At 49.4% G+C, this 22,133-nt stretch overlaps 1 protein-coding gene across 4 annotated transcripts in view; it reads left to right on the forward strand.

Moving 5' to 3' along the window:
* Positions 1–15,253: 15,253 nt before the first annotated feature.
* The window catches only part of NSMF (NMDA receptor synaptonuclear signaling and neuronal migration factor), a 50,003-nt gene continuing 43,123 nt past the window's right edge, over positions 15,254–22,133 (forward strand). For 3 of the 4 annotated variants that reach the window (XR_009960277.1, XM_062591351.1, XM_062591349.1), the window contains exon 1: positions 15,254–15,409. Coding sequence is in view for 2 of the 4 variants with exons in the window: in XM_062591351.1 (XP_062447335.1) it covers positions 15,315–15,409 (95 nt within the window). In the remaining 2 variants the exon portion in view is untranslated. The remainder of the gene's footprint in view (positions 15,410–22,133) is intronic. The other variant, XM_062591350.1, reaches the window with a different exon arrangement.

Here is a 22,133-nt window from a genome sequence, read left to right on the forward strand (position 1 = left end):
TTTCTTTGTGGGACCCAATGCTGGGGTTACACTGCAGTCATTAGAGCTGATATTTTGATAACTGCTTTTGAGCACAGAAACCTGCCCAGATCTAAAGGAGAACTCCAGAAGGCCACAGCAATGGAGACTTTCCCAACTCTGTGCTCAGAATGAGATACTCTGTCACCGTGTTATGCTTGTAAGCGATGTCACAACACAAGTAAGCAATGAGTAGGATACAATTTACTAATTTGCAGGCATAGGCTATTTACATATCAGAGGAATAGAAAGATCAATCAATAATTAGCAAATAAAGCAGAGTCTACGTACCACCAAGCAATTTGGGCTCTCAAGCTCGAGGGGTTTCCCGGTCAGGCATCCCCGAACCAGGGAGGAGGCGACTTGTATCTGTCTCTCCTAGAGTAAGTCTCCTTTCCTTACCTATAGATCTACCTGACAGTGATGACCACAAGTCATACGACAAAGCTTTGTTCAGCCGGTGGAACTGAGATGTGGTTCAGATGAAACAAGATGTGGTTCCAGGTGGTCAGTTCTTGGCAGATTGTCCTGTTCACAGGACAATGCAGCTGTCCAAGTCCTATTAATAAAGCAAGTTGTATCAGTCCTCAGGTATCTGCTCGCATTAATAACAGTGACTGGAGAGCAGCCTGTGGAAGCAGGTGTACTTAATCAATATAACAGTGTGGTTCAGTATAGCCTCCCCTACCCATCATTTGAGAATAAAAGATCTGGTAAATGCAGAAACAGCCCAAAGTGTCCAAGTTGCCTCTGCTCCTATCTAATTTGCAAAGTGACACATGCATTTTTGAATTGCACTGTCAATTTATAACCCTGGCAGGAGTCACTTGATGTATTGTCAAGCATTGTAAAGAAATCCCCAGTGTTCTTCACTCGCCCCGGGGCCTTGCAGCAGTTGATGTGAGTTGGACCGTGTTCAGGACTCCCCTGGTGCTCGCTCCTCTTGTCTCACATCTGTTGTCGCTGGTGACTCCACTTGGCTGGATAATGAAAGTTGTTCTTGCTTTATGTAAACTCTTGTGTTCGGCGCTAGGTTTAGGTGCTGTTGGCCTGAGGGGATTTGCCATCCAAGCAGAACACTAAAGATGCTCTTGAAAACTGTTCCCTTTGCTAAGCTGTCCTGGCCCCCTCATGTGAAATGCATCAGCTGCCTGGAGGTGATGCCATAACCATGACTGGGGCCAGAAATGTGTTTGATGGCCTCACCGTGGATGGAGGTCGTTGTAAGCCCTGACGTGTGACTCATCCTGTGCACTTAAGCTTCTTTCCCATATGACTCCCTCATGGCACAAACATTCACTCTTTCCTGCGTCCTAATTTCCTGCTCTGATAGTGGTGAATGTGCAGCTTTTCTCCAAGGAGGCTATTTCTCTAACACGAAATGTTATTTTTCAAATGTTAAAGCTTCAGGTTGGTGTTCTTGTTCGCAGAGGGACTGAGCCACCACTTCTCCCTTCTGCAAGACCACCAAAACCCAGATGTGCGCATATCTGTCTGTCTGTGGGCTTGCTCAGAAGTGGTAGAAGAAACTCAGGGCCTGGTTGGGTTAGAGCAGAGGCCTCCCCTGCAGTGATCATCCAGATCTTTAACATTGATCTCCAGTAATACAATTTATGGAAAAAGCTGCAGATGCTGGAGGTTGTTCCCTGGTATTGAAAAAGAATAAATTCTTTCAAAGTAAGTTTAAAAATGACTTTTGAAATGGAAGTAGAGCATCTGGCAGCCAGGGGGCTTTTGTGAAGGCACAGGCTGCCTGTTGAGCTGCAGATATTTAATTTCCAAAGAGATTATTTACAGTGTGGTGTTAGTATCTGTTACGTGAGAGGCTTGTAAGCTCATACAAGCCTGAAAAGAACAAGAGTGAATAAGTTTGAGTGCCGACCTTAGAGCAAATGGCACTTTTAAAACAGCTCTGTTTCTCCAGAGCTGCTCAGAGCAAGTGGAAGAGAAGCATTTTCATGCAGAAACAGTAGTGATGCTCTTTAGAGTTCTGAGCTTCTCTGATGAGGGGATGCAAAGCAGATGAAGTCCCTTTAATATCTGTATTTACAGATGGTTATAGCACAGAAACCCTTTCTCCTAGCTGCAAAACAAAGAGTAGGTCTAAAGAGAGATGGAGTCCTAGAAATGACTGGGCTCTGTGGAGGGCCTTTGTGGAGTCCACTTTGGGTATTGCTGTTTTGCACCAGGAGACCTGCTGTGCTCTGTGCACATACACAGTTAATTAGAAGTTTTGCATTCTACCTTTCTGGCAGTCCGAGTTGCTCCGAGAGCCTGAGTGTGATCTGATGGACTCGGATTTGCATAGGTTGCAGGAGTCGCAGAAAATAAAAATCCTGGACTCCTGGGTGTGCTAATTAGAGCTGCTGTGTTTGCTTTATACCCTGTTGCACTGGGAAATAGCACTTGGTTCAGGCCTGGGAAGGTTTAAAAAAAAATTGATATGAGATTAAAAGTCTATTCTAAATAATTTATCACAGCTTTCCTTCCCTAGTTGTATCCTCCACAGCTGAGCTCTGGATATTAAAGCGGCCTCTGCAGAGGAACACAGAGCAATTGCTCTAAGTTTTTTTGTTTTTTTTTTTTGTTTGTTTGTTTGTTTTTTCCAAAGCAAAATTGTTTCCCAGCTCGCTTTCCTGCTGGCCGTGGTATGCCTAACGGCCTGGCTGTGCCACGGGAGTAGCATTGGAGGTTCAGCCTAGCTCCTCTGGGACCCTGCGTTGTCGGTGACCTCCCAGTCCTGCACCGAGATGCAGAAGATCTTTTTCTTGTAGAAGGGGATCGCACCCAGGTGCACCCTGATGTTCTCGCACTTGCCTGTGTATTTCTGGAAGGGGGGAGGTTGTTTGGGAGTTTTAAAAAATGGTCCCTTATCCCACCCAGCAGCCTGATCCCATCCCATGGAGATGGTTCTCCGCCGTGCCTCGCAGGCCTGGCTCTCTGCTGGAAACGGAGCTGGAGAAGGTGGTTTGAGCCTTTCTCCACATCCAGATCTGCCTCCTGGCCTGGGCCGCCTGCCCGGCGGGCTGCGCTGGCCCCAACGCCGCTGGCGGAGGCTGGGAACCCGCCTGCTCTCGCTGCGCTTTCTCTCTGGAGGTGTCGCATCCTCCGGGGTAAGGTGTGGCCAGGAGCTGAGCTGCCTGGGGCTTGCTGGAGGAGCCGGCTTGTCGCGGAGAGGAAGGCGGTGGGGAGCCTGTTCCCGCCATGAGCCTGACGCCGGCGAACGCTGCACGAGCAGGGTCGGGCCAGGACGGAGAAACTGGGGCCGCGAGCAGGGGCCGGGGATGGGCCCTGCTGCTGGTGCGGCGGAAGCTCCCCCCGAAAAGCGGCTCAAGCGTTTCCTGACGGTTGACGATCGCCCGGGGCGAAGGCCCTCTCCGTAACGCCCTCCTGCCGGAGGACGAGCGGCGCGGCGCGCTCGGCGCACGGGGCCGGGCCTGGCGCAGCGGCTGGCGCCGAGGAGCGGGCTGAGGAAGGCCCGGGGCCGCGGGCTGCACCGCCAGGGCCCGCGGCGGCCGCACCGAGGCCCCGGGCGCGCGCGGCGGCTCCCCGCATTTCCCACGGCGGCCCCCTGCCCCGCGGCTAGGCAGCGTCGTCCATGCTGCTCCTCGGGGACTTTGCGCCGCCGTTGCGCCCGCCCCGGGGCTGCAGCGTGACGGCCGAGGCCGCGCACGGTGAGTGTGTCCCTCCTCCCGCCCTCCGTTTAACGTGATAAACGGGATTTTTAGACGTGGCTCTCGGTGGCACCGGAGCGCAGGCTCCTGGCACTGGGCCGCAGCCGGCGGGGGCGACTCTTAATTAAATCTCGCGCCATCAGGGACAGCAGAAGGCTTCCCAGCGCGCGGCAGACAGGCCTGCGCCGCTGGAAACGCCAGCGGGTTTCGGGCCAGAAGGGCTGTTTGGGTCCGTGGGGGCTCCGGGCAGGCGGTGTCCTTCCGCAGCGGCTAAACGCTGCTGCGTCCCGTGCGCGGCCCCCAGCCGGAGCCGCGGGGGGTTCGGCACGTTTGCCGGCGGCCCAGCTGCCGCGTGTCCAGGCGGCGCGGGCCCCGGGGGAGCCATTCCTGTGGGGCCACCCCGAGGCAGAGCTTCGCTTCGCCAAACTAGAGAGTGTTGTGAGCTGTGGCGATCAGCACCGGCTGCGCGGCAGCACCCGGGAGCCCGACGGCAAAAAAAAACATTTGGAAAAATCCCACTCTTTTGGAGAAGAGTGGGTGTTGGCCGTGGCAGCGCGCTTCTCGAGGGCGCCTGCGGGATGGGGCGAGTGGCCGGGACGAGCCTTGCCGGGAGCCTCACGCTGCTGCGAGCGAGAGCTGGCGGGGAGTTGCCACTCAGAGCCTTACAAAAGCAAATCCCGCTGAGCTGCCTCCCCACGACGGCGTCTGGATTTTATTTATTATTTTTTTTAACATCACGACCTTCTGGGATGAGACGTTTCTCTTGTCCCTGTTTAAAGCTGGCCTGCTTTCCTCCTGCCAAGTGTCTGTGTGCGGAGAAGATCCTGGTCGCTCAGTCTAACTTCTCCATCGCACGTATTCGCTGCCAGTTCTGCTCCCCACAGCTGTATAATTTATCAGCTGTGTTTTGTGTGCGTTCCTCAATCAATGAGGAAAACATTGATTAGTGTCGGGCTGGGACCGACTCCTGCAGCATTCCTCTCAATCATCTCTGTTCACTGATGACTCCTTGTTTTGAAGACGGGTTAGCAGCTCGCCATCCATTTAGCACGGGGCTTTATTGAGATTGTATAGCGCTAAATTTGTAATTAGGGTGTCATATGATATTAAGTCAAACGTGTTGCCAAAAGCTAAGCAAATAACGGCTGCACAGTAACCTTTATCTACACCCTTGTAATTTTCTCAGCGGATGAAATGAGGCTCATTTGACAAGACATTTTCCATTAGACCACACTGATGGGTATATTTTTAATCCTTAAATTCTCTATTAATTGAATCCTGTGTGTGCTTCTTCATCATTCAATCCCAGTGTCAGGCTGGACTGGCCTGTTGTTAACCAAGGCACCCGTTTCCCCCGTCTAGCGCAGCGTTAGCCTCCTGCCAAGCTTGGCATCTCCCCAGGCTTCCGGCCTCTCAGAAGCGAGGGAACACAGCCCCTCTCAGTGCACCGGTCGAGGGCTCTTAGGTCCAGATTAGCTGAATTGGCTGATTTATAAACCCCACAGATGTTATCCCAGATGCTCTTGCTAGTTGCTAGTCATGCCTTACATTCCCATCCTGCTGCTGCTTTCTAAATGCAGGAGAGAAATTTTGAGTGCCTTCTTAGTAGCAGGTGTTACTCCTCATCTAGAAATGCCGGGGCATCTCGATCTTTGGAGACTTCCAAAATTTGTCTGGACAACCCTTGAGCCTTGCTCTGAGCAGGAGGTTGCACCAGAGATGCTCAGAGGTTCTTCACAACCAAAATCATTTTGTGCCTCTCTAGGTTATGAACTGGACCTGTGAAATAATTAATATTTCTTTTGTTTCTAATATATTTAGACGAGAGCTTCTTCCTGTCTGTGGTTTTGCCAGCTGTAGATTTTCCTCTGTCCAGTTACCTTCCACTATAAATACTTGTGCTTCCTCACTCATTGCGATGATTGCTGTGTATTGACTGATAGCTGTTGTTTTCTTCCTGTTCTTGTATGTTGTGTTCAGGTTATTGAGTCAGAGGATGGGCTTTTAGCCAAACTTACATTATCTTCAATGTGCAACATTAGCTTTTTTTTGCCCTATTGCAAATTCTTCTCAAAGGACAGCCAATTTTCCTCTCTACACTCTTCTGGAGCAGGCTGCAGCAGATGTGCTGAGACCATCTGGTCTGACCCAACAACTGGAGCGAGGTTCTGCTCCCTCTGTGTTGCTCTGGATGCTGCATATGACCTGTTTTTCCCATGCTGGAGTGTCTCTGATCTCCTCAACAGGCTTTTTCAGTGCCTTGCTGTCCTTAGCATTAAAAATATTTTAAGTCCAACATGAATTTCTCCTCCACAGTTCAATGCTATTACTATTACTTCTTTTAGCCTTTTATGTATTTGAAGTGTTGCTATGGCTTCCCTCCAGTCTTTCTTTCTCTGGAATGAATCTGTCCCTCTCTGACCCTTTGCTCCCAGGCCACATGCTGACCCCTTGCAGATCCCTCTGGGCCCTCTCCAGCTGGCCCAAATTCCCCCTGAAATGCTGTAGTCGGAACTAGGCCAAATATTCCAGCTGGTGTCTTACCCGACCTGCACAGGCTGCACATGACAGCGCATTTCTGTGCTATTTCTCAAACCATGACAGTCACCTTTTCTGCACAAGTGTAACACTGCTGGTTCCTGTTCAACAAAAGATGTGCAGTAGCACCAAGACCTTTTGCTGCATCCAGACCCTTTTCTGCAGAATGGTGACAAGTCCAGCTGCTGCCTGGCCCAAGCCAACTACTTGCAGAAATGCACTCAGCATCTAACCAGGGTTTGCTACAAACCTTTGAGGGCAGTGCAGAAGCCACATATTTAGCCACATCTGCACTAAGTCAGGAGCTGCTGAGGGCCCTGGATTTGGCTGTAGCCCTTCTGCTCCTGCGTGCATCTCCCCACGCTGCTCAAAGCTGCTCCTTGACATGCATACAGATGTCAACACATACTCTGGGCCATAGAAAAGTACCATGGAAACACCTGGATACACACATGCACACCAGCAACGCTCAGCTCTTCTCTTTTTCTTGCTGCGCTTTAATCTCACTCCTCCTGTCACAACCATCACAAATAGTTTCCTTCCATCTATCGAGAGGGAAAGTGTAAATGCATCCCGTATCTTCCTCCAGCTGACCTTCAAGTCATCCTCCCTGTACATTTCTCCTGTGCAGCTCAGCCTTGTGATAGGCCAAAGCAACTGTGCTGGAGTGAGCTGCTGAGCCCAGCGCCATGCAGAGCGTGGATGCTGCATTTCCAGTTTTGCCAACAGTAATAGCAAACATACAAGCCAGATGGAAATGGTTTTATTTCAGTGCCACAGCATGCTTAGATACAACAAGGGCTGGACGTGGTGCAGGGTGAGATTGGAGCAGAGGGTTGGACTACAGTGGTTACAGGGATGCATTCGTGCAAACTCTTTTTGAACACCAGATTTGTTTTCTTATATCTTAAATATAACACAGGTACCTGAAACTTGAACTTTTTCTATGCGGCACCAAAGTCAAGACAAAGTCAGACTGTTATTTTACCAGACAATGAAGTGCTGCAATGTGGCTGGAGCAAAAACTGAGCAATCAGTCAACACTAGACCTGCTCTGGAGGCTGTTTCAGGAGTCCCGACCTTGAGGAACCTCCATTGTTAGGGCCAAGTTTGGCACATGCAAGGCTGCTGATGGCTCCTGTCAAGAGAGGGTAGATGCAGAAGCAGCCTCCAGTCCACGGGAGGGTGTTGCAGCTCAGGAATGCATCACCTTGGCAGGGTGTTGGCTGCCCCAACATGGCTGGACAAAGTTGTGGCTGACCTGTAGCATAGGTGACAGTCGTGCTTTGAGCAAGTGACAGGATCAGAGGCCTCCAGAGGTCGTTCCCACCAGCTCTTCCACATTTCAATGGCAGCACAGCAGAGAAGTCGAGGAATATTTTCCCTATAACAGATATCTACACTGCTATTTTGTTATATTGCTTGGTTTTATTTGTTGCAATTTCTTCTGAGTGACTGACTTGCGTCAATGTGAAAGCATTAATCTAGCCATCAGGAACAAAGAGCATCCTGCTCAAATCCTCCCTCTTGCTATAGCCAATGCTTTTTAGACTGTCAGGTTCTTTTTGCTTATCGCCACCTGATGTATCATTTTAAAAAAGAAGAGGAAAATCATATTACACTGTGTCAGAGATGAGCTGTTTCATCTGAACTCCTCCTCTTCTGGGAGTGATCTCCCTTGCAGGGAGCTAGGACCACGCTTTTGAGACAGTCCCACCCGAGCAACAGACTCAGCCTGCAGCAGCCTCACATGCTGGTGATGGTGCTGTTGCCTGGGGTCTTTGGCAGCTCCCCTTGCCTCTTTTGATTACATTACAGACATTACAGAGTTTGTGCATGGTTGCCTGATACTAGTCAATGCCAACATTACTGCAAATTCTTCTGGTGGTAGCATCAACCTGTAGAAATTTGCAGTCAACGCTGCGATGAAGCATGATGTGGTTCATGTATCCCTCTGGGCACCTCCGGGGTTGGGCAATGTGAAGTGCCTGCCTCATGCACCCAGCTAGTGCCGGCATGGGTCCATGAGCTGCTGGGGGAGGTCAATTTGCCTCTGACCACTGCTGCAGTCCCAGCCCTTCCTATGGGCTCAGTAAATAGGTGGCAAACGAACTTGGCAGTGTGGATCAAAGGCTTTCTGCTGGCACAAAAGAGTGGGACCACATCTAGGAGTGTGGGTAGTAGGAAGGAGTGATGAGAAGCACTGCTGGCTGTGCTCAAGATGGAGCTCACGAAAGGACAGAAAGGATTTGAGAAAGGATGGAAGGAATTATGTGAATAGGTCAGACATGCTCATCGGGGATACTCCAACTTGTGCTCCTTTAAGTGCTCAGGCTATATCAATATTTTATGAATGGGTGTGCATGTATATTAACCAGGGTTGTGCATGGACAGGGTCCAATCCAGTCTACCTGGTGTCAGGTATGGCTTGTATTTAGAAAATAATCTTAGCTTTCTGGGGCCATATTTTAAGATAGGCTTGTTCAGTGCTTCCCATTGCAAGCCCTCAATCCCGATGAGGCTTGCATGTGAGCTTGTGTCGTCTGGCTTTTGTAATGCCAGGTAGACCCAGATGAAGCTGCCTTGTTGCGAAGACAGCTCAAGATTTCAGCCAGCAGAGTAATAGCTAATTGAGTGTATTTCAATCATAGGACCCACAGAAGGAAAGCAAACTCCACAGAGTAGCAGAAAATTGTATCTTAGAGTAATCTGAATGTGGGTAGATAATTAGGCCTATATTTCACGGGAACATTTGCTGGGCAACATAATGAAAAGGCCAGCAACATAATTTTCTTTAAGTAGTGTGATACCTCCCACTAGGGACAGGCTGTGCCAGCGCTGGTGCTGCAGTGCAGCGGGAGCAGGGAAAGGCATTGCCTGGCCAGAGGTGTCATTTAATGGAGGTGCCAAACCGAAGCCCATTTTGCCCATCTTTAGTGACTGCTCAGAGAAGGCAAGAGGAGCAACTGTTTGTGGGTAAGAAGGTAGAATAAATCCTGGAGCCTCATTATCATCCCTTGCCTCTGAATAATAGCAAAGTCAGCTCTGGTTGTGCTTGCAAAGCTGGCCAGACCTGTGCCAATTCAGGGCTAATATGGGAGTTGCCCAGTGAAAAGCCAGGCTGCTGCTGGTCTTGGAAGAGCTCCTGTCCTGAGTCATCATCCGAGCCAGTCTGGAAACCCAGCAAGGGCTGATGAGTGGCTCTGCTGCTGGTGCTCAGGGGCCCAGCAGCTTGTGCCTGGGCAGTGCTCTGGCATGAGAAGGCAAGCGCAGCATGCACTGCACCTCTGAGCTGTGCTCGTCTGGGTGCAGGCCCATAGGGGCCCCGAGCATTGGTGGTATGCACTGTTAATGGGCCACCGTGCTTGCCTGCAAAGGGCTGACAGCTGTGTGAGGTGGGAAGGTGACTGTCCCAGGCTGGAGGATGGGCAGAAGGAGGAGGTGCACCAGCCTTGAAGTTCTCCTCAAACTATGACTGTGAATGGGAAGTGAAGCTCTAAGACCTTCCTCATGTTAAGGCTTGTTTTCTTTTTTCCAAATTTGGGATGGAAAAGCTTTGCTTTTCCATATTCTCCACTCCCAGCTAAGCATAGCCCCCCCCCCCCTTCTAAATCTTCAGTTTGGACCTGGGTTGCTTCTGCCCTGGTACGTGTCACACAACAGAAAGGAAGGCTGAGAGGCAGTATCCAACCCTGATAACTACTGATTAAGTCTTTTACTAAAAATAGCAGGTGGTGAATTGGCCTAATGTCACATCTAACTGCTCCGTGTTGTAGCTGGTTCAGAACAGCTCTTCAAGTGATCGGTGCTATGTTTGGGACTATGTTTAAAGAAGCTCTGATTTTCTGATGCTGAGTGCTTGGCCATTTTTGAATGGCCTGTCCAAATGAATCCACTCAAAACAAAACCCTAATTCTTGGCTAACTCCAACATGTTAGCTATTGCTATTGCTCCTGTGATGTATTGCCTAATTTTAATTATGCCAGTGTTGGGAAAGTTATTTTCTTAGTGTCTCATTAGAGTGAGTTTCTAATCGATCAATTCAATGGGGAACATTTTGAAGTGACTAAATTAGCTGAGCAGGGAGGTGGCTAGATGCCTTTCAGAGTCACCTCCTGGTACCTGAGAGACCTTGAGATTCTCAGTGCAGTTGGACATAAAATAATACTTGTTGCCCTCAAGCATTGCTTCACTGATTAAACCCTGACAGCTTCTCTAGCTACTACTGATGTCAGCAGTTTAGAAATGAGAAACTCCAGGTCCCCAAAGTCACTAAGCTCCACCTCAAGTGCTCTTCTGCTTTGGACAGTGGAAATCCCAAGGGACAAGCCTTGGTGTAAGCCCTGCCTGGAGCTGGCAGCTGGACCAGAGCCCTCTGGAGGTCCCATCCAATCTTCCTATGATTGTGAAACTCAGAAGACAAAGAAAGAAGGGAAGCTCCAGGTACCATGAGAGCGTGGATCCAGCTTCCACCCTGAGCTGCTGATGTTCCTCCACCACCTTGGTTTCATCGCTGTCTCTCTCTCTGGGCTGTTGGGGTATGTCAGAAGAGCTGAATCAGGACACTCCATTTATGGACACTGGCACATCAGTTTGACTCTTCTTTTCAGGTCAATGCTTTGTCACACCTTTTTCACCACATTTGGGGCAGTGTTTTGTGCAGAACAATGGGAGTAGAGGGCAGGAGGCTAAACCATCTGTCTGAGCTGCTCCTCCTGGCTTCCCTTCTCCTGCGGCCTCCACACATCAGCTGCTCACCATGCTGCTGAGCCCCTGCTAGCTGTCTGTGTCTAGACTCCAACCAAAGCCAGCGACTGGTGTGTGATGCACAAATGCAACTTGGGTGGGGATGATATTCAGACAAACCTGGGAAAGAAAGAGCCCATTTCTGTGGATAAAAATCTGGTAGAGCCCAGTACTGTGCCACTAAATTTAGGTTTGCTTTTCTTCAGTATGTTTATCTGTGTAAGTATCTGCACTGGATGTCTTCAGCCATTATATTACCAGTTATTCACTGTCATGAGAGCCTTGTTCAAGTCTTTATAGTGTCTCATGTATTTATGACCCTGAATATCTTAGGATCATCAGCACCTTGTCCCCCCATTTTTCAATTCCTTTTCAAGACTATTTAGGGATATGCTAAAGTGTGCAGGCCCCACCACTGGTCCCCGTGGGGCTCCATTCAAGACTTCACTCCATTTAGGAATGCAACTGTTGATACCCACTCTATGAGAAATCCCTAAAACCCACCAGTTAATTATCTATTGCAAGCCCTTTCCTTTTATCCCATCGCAGCTGTGTTTCTGCAAGAAACTTTTGTGACAGATCTTTTGCGAATCCAGGCAGGTGATCCCATAGGCTCACTGGCTCCTTTAAAGAACTGCAATAGATTTATGAGGCATTACTCTGTTCAAGGAAAACCTAAGCGAATGCCATCTCAGCCTGGTGAATTTGCACGCTTTGGTTTGTCTATTCTTCTGTTGACACTTAAGCATGAGCCAAATCCTATGCCATGTCCATATAAAGAAGAATTCTGGCACAAGAACTTCTCCTCACTGACTACAGATGCAAAATATTCACTCTGTTTTTCTGTTCTGGCCTTAATCTAGTACGAACTCTCCTGTTGCATCTTGGCCAACTTCTGGCTCTCTAGACTCTCCAGTGGGCTTCCTGTGCCCTGCTGTGTTTGAAAAAGTATTTATTTATTTATTTTGCCTTTTCATTTTGCAAGCGTTCCTGAAATTGTTTTTGGCTTGCCTGATTGTCTTTTTACATTTAAATCATCAGAATACAAGCTCTTTTCCGTGCTTAGACAAAACTGATTTTTCTAAACCTAAAAAGACCATATTCTTGAAGCCTGAGAAATGAGTCTCGTCTCGGCTAGGCCTGATCTAAGCCCTGGATCTAACCAGATCTAAGACTGTGGGTTTCCTACTGGAAAGATATGTGCTTTTTGCTTTGACAGGACACTGAGATACTGGATTTTTCAAGTCTGACACATTTATGTAGATAAAATTTGTCACTGGCAAGGATGAATCTTGCCTGTTCGGGGCTTTGGGATGTTTCATCTCTACAGGCAGGAGGAGGGGAGCATTTATCCAGCAAGTAAGGATGATTTTTGAAGTGTTTTGGGTGTGCTCCCTTATGATCTAGGGAGCTCAGGAGAGAGAGGCCCATGAGCAGAGAGGCTGGGGCATAGTCGGAGGGACGGCGGCGCTCCCTGCCTCCGTGGCCTGTTTGCCTATGTGCATCTCCGGAGGCCTGTTGCCATGGAGAAGCAATGGGGAACAGTCTGTCTAGCTCGCGTGACTTTTCTCCTAGCACGAAGCAAAGACACCTCGCTGGATCTAACGAGCCAAAGGAGCTCGGCACAAAGGCTGCCTCCCGCGCTGTGCTGCACCGGGCCCCAAATTCCTGCGAGAAATCCAAGGGCAGGAGAGACACCTAAACCACAAGGGAAGGGAGCAGAGAGGCAATAAGGGAACTGCTGGGAGGTGCTCCAGGCTGGACACAGCCAGGCTTTTCCCAGGAGTGCAAAGGCCAACAAGCCATGAGTACAAGTTGCAGATAGGGAAATTCCTATTAGATACATACACACAAAAAAATATTCCCAGTGAGACTGGTGGAGCCCCAGGACAAAGACCAGAGTGGTGGTGATATCTCCATCCTCGGAGAGCTCCAAAATTTGGCCAGTAGCAGTCAATATGGCTTTGAAGTCAGCCCTGCTCTGGACAGGGGGCTGGACTAGACCCTGCAAGAGAGAGACATTGATGGGGAATGAACAAGGGAGAATTTGAGAGAACTCCAAAAGGGAGAAATGTGGTAAGAGTGATCCAAGGACAGGGTGAGGGTGGACATATTCCTGCTTTTTACCTTTGGAATTACCAGCGCTGGACACTGTCTCTTAGACATAGCTGCTTGCATGTCTCAAGGTTCCTCTGCTTTTCCTTAAGATGCTGCCTAAAAATAGATGATTTCTCCTCCATTTTCTGTTGTAGAAAATCTTTGTTTTTCTGGACTGTACAAAAAAAGCAGGGAGGGGGAGATGATTTCTACGAGCCAAAGTTTAAGGGGAGCCCTCTTCTGCAGGAAGAAATCCAACGTGTTGACACTGGGTTTTGTTCTATACCTTAATGATGTCGCTGGTAGCAACTTTGGGATGTTTCCAGCTAGGTCCTCTAGGGATTATGTCAGAGAAGGAGTAGAACTTTCTGTTGGTTTTGTTGCTTTTTTGTTTGCATTTTGAAAGAATAGAAGTTGCTACAACTGGCAAAATATTTAAACATAGACAGTTTTTTCCTCTAATTGTTCAAAAAAAAAAAAAAAAAAAAAAAAAAAGAAAGAAAGAAAGGCAAGTCAGAGCTGAAAGGCTCGAGCTGGCCTTATTTTTAAAATATTCCCACTGTATGTTTTTTCTCCCTTGCTTTGACTTGTGTGTGCACCTTTCACCCTGTGCCTCTGTGCTCCTGACAGTATAAAGCAAGACATGGCATTGAATTAGATGAGCATGAATCAGCTCTGCCATTCTTGATTCCAGCACACAGGACTGAACGGTACCAACCGAAATCTGCTCTCCAACGCTAGCACAGTGGATGGATATGGTAAAGTTTAAAGAATTTTCATCGCTTAGCTCAGTACACAGAGAAAGGGATGGAAAAATATTACTCCCCCCCCCCCAAAAAAAATCTCAAACCTCTGAAGACTTGTGACATTTTGTAGGCCATGTGCCTGGGTCAGATGACATGTTCATCTCCACTGGTGTCCTGGTCTCTAGCTGTTTTCTCTCATTGCTGTTCAGAGCGAGGCAACAGCAGGCTGTGGGAAGCCGGAGGGCACCGCTGGGTCACAGCAGAGCCCCCCTCGTCCTGCTCGGCTGCAATACCCCCGGGAAGAGGAGCGACCCTCCTGGGCAAAGGCAGCTCTGCCGAGCGCGGGACCGGCGACCCCGCTCACTCGCGGCAGTGACGGCACGTCCGATGCCCTAATTGGCGTGTAAGCCAGGACACATGTCTGCAAACGTGGTGTTCGCTGTGACTTGCCCTGTTCTCTATATGATGAAATTCCAGTCGGTGAGGTACTACGTTCTGCTGCTCGTGTCCATACCTAACAGCAGAGTTGGGTAGCTTATTCATCCAGAGCTTTTCTTTCTGCTCTCTACTTGAATTAACGTTACTTTTTGAGTTGTAGATTAATTGAAACAAACAGTTACCTGAGGACCTGAATGAGTGAAGTCTGTTTTCTTACAGATTTGACTTTGAAGTCTAAGGGGAGAGAGGGCTGAAGCTTTTCCCAAACTCTCAGCCCCTTCCACACCGGGTCTCTGAAGGACGGTGAAGCGGTGGCTTATGGCTACAGCCTTCCCCCAGCTGAAGGAAAGACAGGGTACGCCTGTTGTCAGTCTTCCCTTCCGCTGCCTGTTCTCCCACAAAACTTGTAGGAAGTTTAATCACCTTTAAGACTGCTGCTCTCTGTCAAATGTTGCTGAACGAGCTGGCTCCAAATTAGCGGGCCCGCGCGCTGATTCGCGGGACCAGGGGGACCGCGCGGGCGCCGCTCCCGCGCGCCCGGCGAGCGGTGACCGAGGCCGAGGCGCTGCTACCCGGAGCGCGGGTCCGAGGGGCGCCTTCCCCACGCGCTCCCGGGGCCCGAATCCCGGCAGAGGGGGCTGGACGGGAAACCAGCCTGGGATTCGGATAAGGGGAGGCGGGGAGGGAACGGCGGTGGGACCCCCGCCCGGCGGGCGAGCTGCACCGCGGGCGCCGCGCGGCTCCCGCTGCGAGGCGACCCCCCGCGCCGGCGGCGGCGCCAAGGCCGCGGCGCCGCCCGCCGCCCGCCATGATGTCAGCCGCGGAGGAGGGCGCTGCCGGCCCAATATAGCGGCGCTTCCTGGGCGGCGGGCCGCGCCCGCGCCCTCCCTCCTGCCGCAGTCAATGAGGAGGCAGCGGGCGCGGCGGAGCGCCGCACTCGCCGGGGGCAGCGCGGCGGCGGCGGGGCGGCGCCATGGCGCGGCGCTGAGCGGGCGCTGAGCGGCGCGGCAGCCGGCGGCCGGCCCCGCCGCGGCATGGGCAGCCGCGGGGTCGTGCGATGAGCGCTCCCCCCCGCGCGAATATGGGCACAGCCGTGTCCAAAAGGAAGACGCTGAGGAACGAGGCCATGTCGTCGGTGGCGGCCAAAGTGAGGTAGGCGGGTGGGGCGGCGGGAGCCGCGGCGGGCGCCGCCGGGGCGGTTCCTCCCCAGAGGCGGCACCCGCTCCCGGCTCCCGGCGTTTTCCCTGCCCCGGCGGGGCAGCGCCTGCCCTGCCCTGCGGCTGCGGCGTTGCCGGGGCTGGAGCGTTTTAATCCCGGGGAGCTGGAAGCGCGGGTCGCTTTGCCCGGCGGTTTGTAATCGGCCGAAATCCCCTCTGCGCGTCCGAGGACAAAGTCAGCAGCTTTCGTGAAGGGTCTCGTGCCTGCGTGAGGAAAAGCTGTTGCGTGAAAACCCCGATCCCACGCAGATCTGCCCCTTCCAGCGTCCCAGCCTGACCGGAGAAAACATTGGGGTTTTATAGGGTGTCGGTTATGTTCTTACATTGGCTGCCTCACAGTACAGAGTTTCGCGTATTGCCTCTTCTCAGTGCTGTTAAAATCAACCGCAGGAGATCTTAGAAAATGTGTCTTCTGCTCGGTTGCGCTTCAGGTTTGAAAAGCTATCGTAGGCAAACTTTGCAGTGTTGACCGTAGACCAGAAGGGTTGCGATGACCCTTCTCGTGCCTTGCAGCGCGAGTGTCTCGGCAATCGCCCGGTGACAACCTGGGGGCACTGGCGCAGCTTCCTAGCCGGTTCGACGGCACCGCTGTGTAAAGGGGTAGATCTGTTAGCATCTCTGCTGCACCCGATTTAACTCTTCCCTGCTGAAAAAATGGGAAGGACTAAACTTCCCCAGCTGCATTATATAATGCCTCCATGGTGCTAGATGAAATGGTTTGAGAATAACCTGACATCCTGTGTAGGACTCGGTCCGTGCTGCTTTGACGGAGATTGCGGTTGGCTGAGGCTGTAACCCGGCATCCTCAGTGGGCTAGAAGGGAGATAGTCTTATGGCTCAAAGAGAACCAAGCCAAAAGTGTTTGTAGTGTTGGCTGTGTTGTAAAGAAACCTGTCCTTCAAAAGCTGGAGTGTGGCTGCAGAGAGCTGTCCCAGCAGAACCAGGAACTTTTCCCCACCTTACGACGCACTGTGTTCGTAACTGTTAATGAAAGCCTGAGCGCTTTCAACGGTGTTCGGAGACAGGGAGGTGAAATTCTCTTCAGCATGTGTCAGTCCAGGGGATATAGAGAAATGACACAAATTGCACTGCAGAAGTTCTAAAGGAGCTGTGGGAAAGAGCATTTCTTTTCAGTGAGATTAGCAAGCTTGTCACCCAAATAACACATTCGGTAACAGATGAGAAGAATTCAGAGTGTGGGTGTTTGACAGCAGCTAAGGCATTTTGCAAGCCACGGCCTCTTAGCCTGCATCAAGATGGGCAGGCTCGAGAAGTATCAACTTTGGAGAGTCCCGGAAGGACTGTGGTTCATTTGCTGTGTACCTGCTGTAAATACTGATGTGCTCTTGCTAGTTTTTGTGTGGAAGCTGAGGGGTCCTTTGGTAGACCGTGTGAGCTGTGGTGCTTTGCTCAGAAAAGTTAGCTGAGTGAGCTTGGGTGGAGGAGCATAAAATCTTTGAGGGTTGCTTGGTCATGTAGACCACACCACAGGGCATATGCTCTTACACATGCGTCCCCCTTTCTATTACCTGCTTTAGAAATGCCTAACCAAAAAAAGCCTTTGTGGATGGCGGAAGGTTGGTGAGAAGCTCCCTGCATTGCTTGTTCGTGTGAGGCCGTGCCGGTGGGGAGCAAGCCCTGCCCGTGTGCCTCTGTGCTGCAGCTTCTGGAGTAACTTGGTCTGTGCTTCGCACATCTTCCCTGTCCTCAGAATTTCTAAGCAGTGATGATCCTCCTGCTGAAAGCTTTCCTCAGCATGTCTTGGGGCGCATTCTGCATAGGTCCTCTACTCTGTCCTATGCTCTCCTCCATGAATCTCTTGTGTGCTTGTCCACCTTCTCTACGGAGAGGACTCTGCAGGACATTAGAAAAGGTTACAGAGCTGAAATGTTCTGTCCCTGCCAAGAGGGCTGGGGATTTGCTACCCACATGGGTAATCTGTTGTGCAGCAGTGATCAGGTCCCCAGCGATTTTGTGTGGGATCCTGCTCGTGTGTTGCGGAGCGAGATGCCCTGGGATGGTTTCTCTGCACCTCCTGAGCAATGTCCTGTTCAGATTTCACCTAGGGCGGGAAAACTTCTTTTGGTTGAGAGAAATTCATCTCCTGAAATTTGCTGCAAGTCCAGGCGGCAGCTGATGTATTTTCGAGTGTGGCTGAAGTATGTGTGTGCGTTGGACTGTCTTACTGAGCAGAGAGTACAATTTGTTTGCTGTTACGAGAAGTGCAGTCTAAGCAGAAGGTGCAAGCTCCCTAGATTCTTAAATTAAAATCTCCGCAGAGCAACTCAGGGGAGTCTCTTGTCCCAGGAGAATTAATTAAGCTCCATGCAGTTTGTTGTGTGCAACAAACTGTGTGGTCTTTTTAAACAGCTCCTTAAAAATAATAGTATGGTTGTCCAGTGGTGGCGTTATTGAAGGGATTTGTGATGCTGCCATCTTTTGTCTGTGTAATATTGTCTTCTTGCAAGAGATTTGCAATAAACTGTGCACTGATTTTGTGCACTGCATCCTGAAAGTGTGTGTGGCATCGTGGTGTTGCTCTGCTCAAATTTAAAGCGCTGATATGTGCGATTTCAGTGTCGTACTGTGTTTCTTTCATAAATCTGTGAAGTCTTTCCACAGTGTGCCTTTGCCTTGCAGCTTCTGGGGAACATGTGCAGGATGGAGGGCGGACACGGTTGTCCTTGAGTCGTGACCTTGGTACAGGCGCTCCACTGACTTGGTATAGGCTGCTGTAGTTAGGACTTGTGCAGAGTCTGTTCGGGGTCGTTGCTTGAGTAGTGTCTGACACACTGTCCTTGGGTTTTTTTATCACATCTTCAAGGGCATAGATGAACCATTGCCTATAGAAAACGAGCTCTCCTGTCCTTGCTGCCTTAGCCTCTATGGAACAGTGCTGGCAACTCAAATGCAGTGGTAAAATAAGTATTTTCTTTTCCTGGAGCACTTTGTTACTCTAGCCTACAGGCTGTTTTTTTTTTTTGGGGGGGGGGGGCGTCAAGGGGTGCACATGATCGTGTGAACAAATAGATGTAAAATTTTTGCAGGGTGTTCCAGAACCATCTCTCCTTTCTATGATTAGCCCAAGAAATACTTGAATTAAGAGTGTGATTAATATTACCCATTTCAGGAGTTCTACAGGTTGACATCTAGTCAAGGATGCCCCGGAGAGATCTGTGAGATAATTTGGCGTCACTCCCTCGCTGCTGACTACAGAGAGGCCAGAGGATGAGTTTTAACAAAGCCACAAAGGTTTAGTTGCTGAAAAGGGTAAATTTTACATAGGCAAAATGCCAGGATACTTGTATATGTTCCTTGCCTCAGGTTTCTTTCTGCTCAAACAATTTTTGGCTTAAGTCAGGGTTCTTCATGCAGTCTAGATTCCCTGTTTCTGCTTGCAGCTTTTCCTGTGAATGGTAAAAACTCTCCAATGCTTTTGATTACCATCTTCAACATCTTTGTGCTGTGTCCTCTTTTGTTCTGGCCAAGCTTTGTGAATATAAGTTCTTCCAAGACTCTGGCATCTCTGGCCTAAAGATCCATCTCTAACGTCCCATTTCTTTTCCTTGAGTTTGAAAATTTTACGTTTCCCAGGTACCACCTCCCTACATAGATATTGCAGAAAACTAACTTTTATCAGGATATTGTTATTATTAGGTTTAAACAACCTAGGTATCTAGAGTTTTTAATGAATGAACTGTTAACTATGGATAGGCAGGCAGCATTCCCATCTCTGCTTAGTGCAAAGAGCAGGATTGCCGCTGTCGGAGGACGTAAGTCCTGATGATGCAGGAAGTCCCTTCACTCCTGTTTTCCTCTGATGCAGCAGGATATTGGGTGCTATCACAGCAAATTCCTGCTGCAAATCCCCTGTGCAGTAGTCCTTTTGAAAGGACATGAGAAGGAGGTAGATATTCTTTATTTTTCCTGGTAATTTTTCCCTGAATGTTCCAGGTTTCACTTAGCCTGCTGCTGTGCCGTGCTCTAAATGGAGTCATCGTAGGGGTTTCATGTATCGTTGTTTCACTACAGATTGCTTTGCTCAGTTCTGTGTCATTTTGGTGGGTTGCATTAGTGTGCTTTAACTTCTCATAGCTGTTACTGTGCATCAGGGTCCCTTTTATCCTGTTGATGTGATTATTTCAGAGACATAAAGACTCTTCCATGCTCATCATGTTACTTATTCCTAGCAGGTGTGTGTCTAAACTTTCTATGTTTCTCTGCAAAATCTGTTTGTCTCCCTTCCAGACCTCAGACATTTAACACACAGTGAGTACTGAAAAATGCCCACAGATGGGCAACTGCCTCTGCTACCTGTGTTGTGCTACCCCATTCCACCCTCTGCGCTCTTGACGTCATGCTTCTGATGAAGAAGAAGCTGGAGGAAATAGTGGTATTTTCTCTGAGGGAATGGCAGCCTTGTCTTTGCCGGTTATACCCAGTAGCTTAGCTTACTAACGCTATGGTCCCCAGTTGATAGCCTTTTTTTCAAATCAAGCTCTACTGACTATGTAACATGCAGATCTGATCTGTCAGTAGTATGAAAAGGTCCCTCTAGATGAGTCAGGGTGAAGCTTGTCATGTCATCAGCTGATTACCTCTCAGTGCTTCCTGCTCATTTGTATGCAGCTTTTGCAGTGTCATATGCTTAAGTTTATAGCTCATCTGCCCATATGTCTGTAAGGCACTTTGTACCTCATCTCATTTATGTGAAACAAATTTTCTTTCTTAACCTCTTGCCAGTTAAATTATCCCATGGTCTCTCTGCTCTGCGCGCAGTTGAAGGGTTTTCTATCTACACCATCAGTAGGCTTGGTGGGACTTGAACTACGTTGGCTGTGATAGTAGTGATAGAACTGAGCTGGGAGAAAACTGCGATCATACAACTTGTATTAATACTGTGTGAATTTCAGAAATAGAAAAGAATGGGTAGAATAGAGCAGTTATCATCTGTTCATCTTTTATTGACTTGACTGTGTTCATGTCGGTGGATAGGCAAGAAGATGGGGTAAATGGCACATTAGTGATACTGGGAGATGCTGATAAACTGGGGTAACTGTGAGGACAGAGAAGGAATGCAAAAGCCTTGGCACAGAGAGATGAGGCATAAGGAGCAACCACGGCCAACTGAGAGTCCCCTTGGCAAAGGGCACATGGAGACATCTGTGGGAGATCAGCTGAGGCACGGCCAAGGAGACACCGGTGGCACTTGAGAAGCAAAAATGTAGAAGGGAACCACTGAGATAATAAGCAAAAAATTAGTCTGAAGTTTGCAGTGCAATTGCCTGGAAACCCCCCATTGCACATTGTGCTGTGCAGGCTTCAATGGCTTTTTAGCCATTGCTAGATAACTGTGATCAGGTGTCCACATTAATTAGCTCTTAGATTGGCCTGCAGCACCTGAGAGGAGTGGAAGCAAAACAGTAATGACATATTTGCGCATCCAGCCTGCGATGAACAGCAGTGTTTTTGAGTAGCTCTGTCTTTCTTGTTTGTGCTTCTGATCCTCAAGGAGAAGTCTAGATAGTCACACATTCTCTGGGAGCTGGGGCACGTGTGACTTTTCCCTCTAACCTCTTCCACTTGAGGGACTGGGAAGGTGAGATTAAAGGCTCTTCGGCACCCTTGTGCTCAGGGGCTATTCTCAGTGGCACTACTGTCACTGTGCAAAGGGGTGGGGTGGAGGGCGGCAGTGCTTCTCCCTGGCACCACATTAGCCATTTGGGTCTTAAGAAATACTTGGCCATTTTTTTGAGACTGTGGTTTGCAAGTTAAAGGTGAAACATTGGTTCAGATTTTAAGGCGGACAGATTGGCTTTGGGGATTAGCAGAGATGAATGGGGGACAATAGTCGAAGAACTAAGATGCACTTAGAGCTTTTGAACTAGTTAGAAATGGAATTTTATCTTTGTATTTCAAATTATTCTTACATAAATCTCTGTGCTCACTTGCTGATAGTTTGCCTGAGAATGTGTACGTTATTATTTCCTTTACATGGAATGACTGCTGATGCACAAGAGAAACTTCAGAGCCTGTCCTTCAGTATAAGTGTCCTGTTGGTGAATGGTGTTAGTGATGGCTTGCAAGGAGAGATGTTTCTCTAGGCAGCTGTGGTATCCCAAAAGTCTTGGGGGAAGAGATCTTGTCAGCCTCTAGCCCAGCCTCTCATTTGGAGCAGGGCTGTTGCCAGTGCTCAGTCACGTCAGTTATGACTTTATGTTTTCCACCTCTAAGACAGAGCCTACAAGTAGCTCACGAGTGCTCTGGTAGCGATGTAGGCTGATATTCCCACATGACAGCTCCCAAATTTGCATTTGTCCATTGCTAGAACAAAGTGCTGATTTTTGCCTAGGTAGCAGGGAGGAAGTAGTGGGTGCAAGGAACGTCCGCAAGGCTTCTGTCCTCCCCATACGGGTGAACAGAGGTTGTCATCCTTTTGTTCTTTATAAATAAGGGTTGTGCTAATTGTACAGCTCCCCTACATGACGTAGAGCCTCTGTGTGATCTTCTCTGGAGGTGCTTAGGCATTGGGGAAGACGGTTTGGGCAACTGCAATCTCAGGTTGGTGTCTGAAGGTGCAGCCTGATATTAGGCAGGCAGGAATCTGGAAACAGGGAAAGCCTCAGCTCTTTTTGTTAGCCTGTAGCAATGCAGAAGGC

This window comes from Rhea pennata, chromosome 18 (assembly GCF_028389875.1).
Source record: "Rhea pennata isolate bPtePen1 chromosome 18, bPtePen1.pri, whole genome shotgun sequence".
NCBI lineage: Eukaryota > Metazoa > Chordata > Aves > Rheiformes > Rheidae > Rhea > Rhea pennata.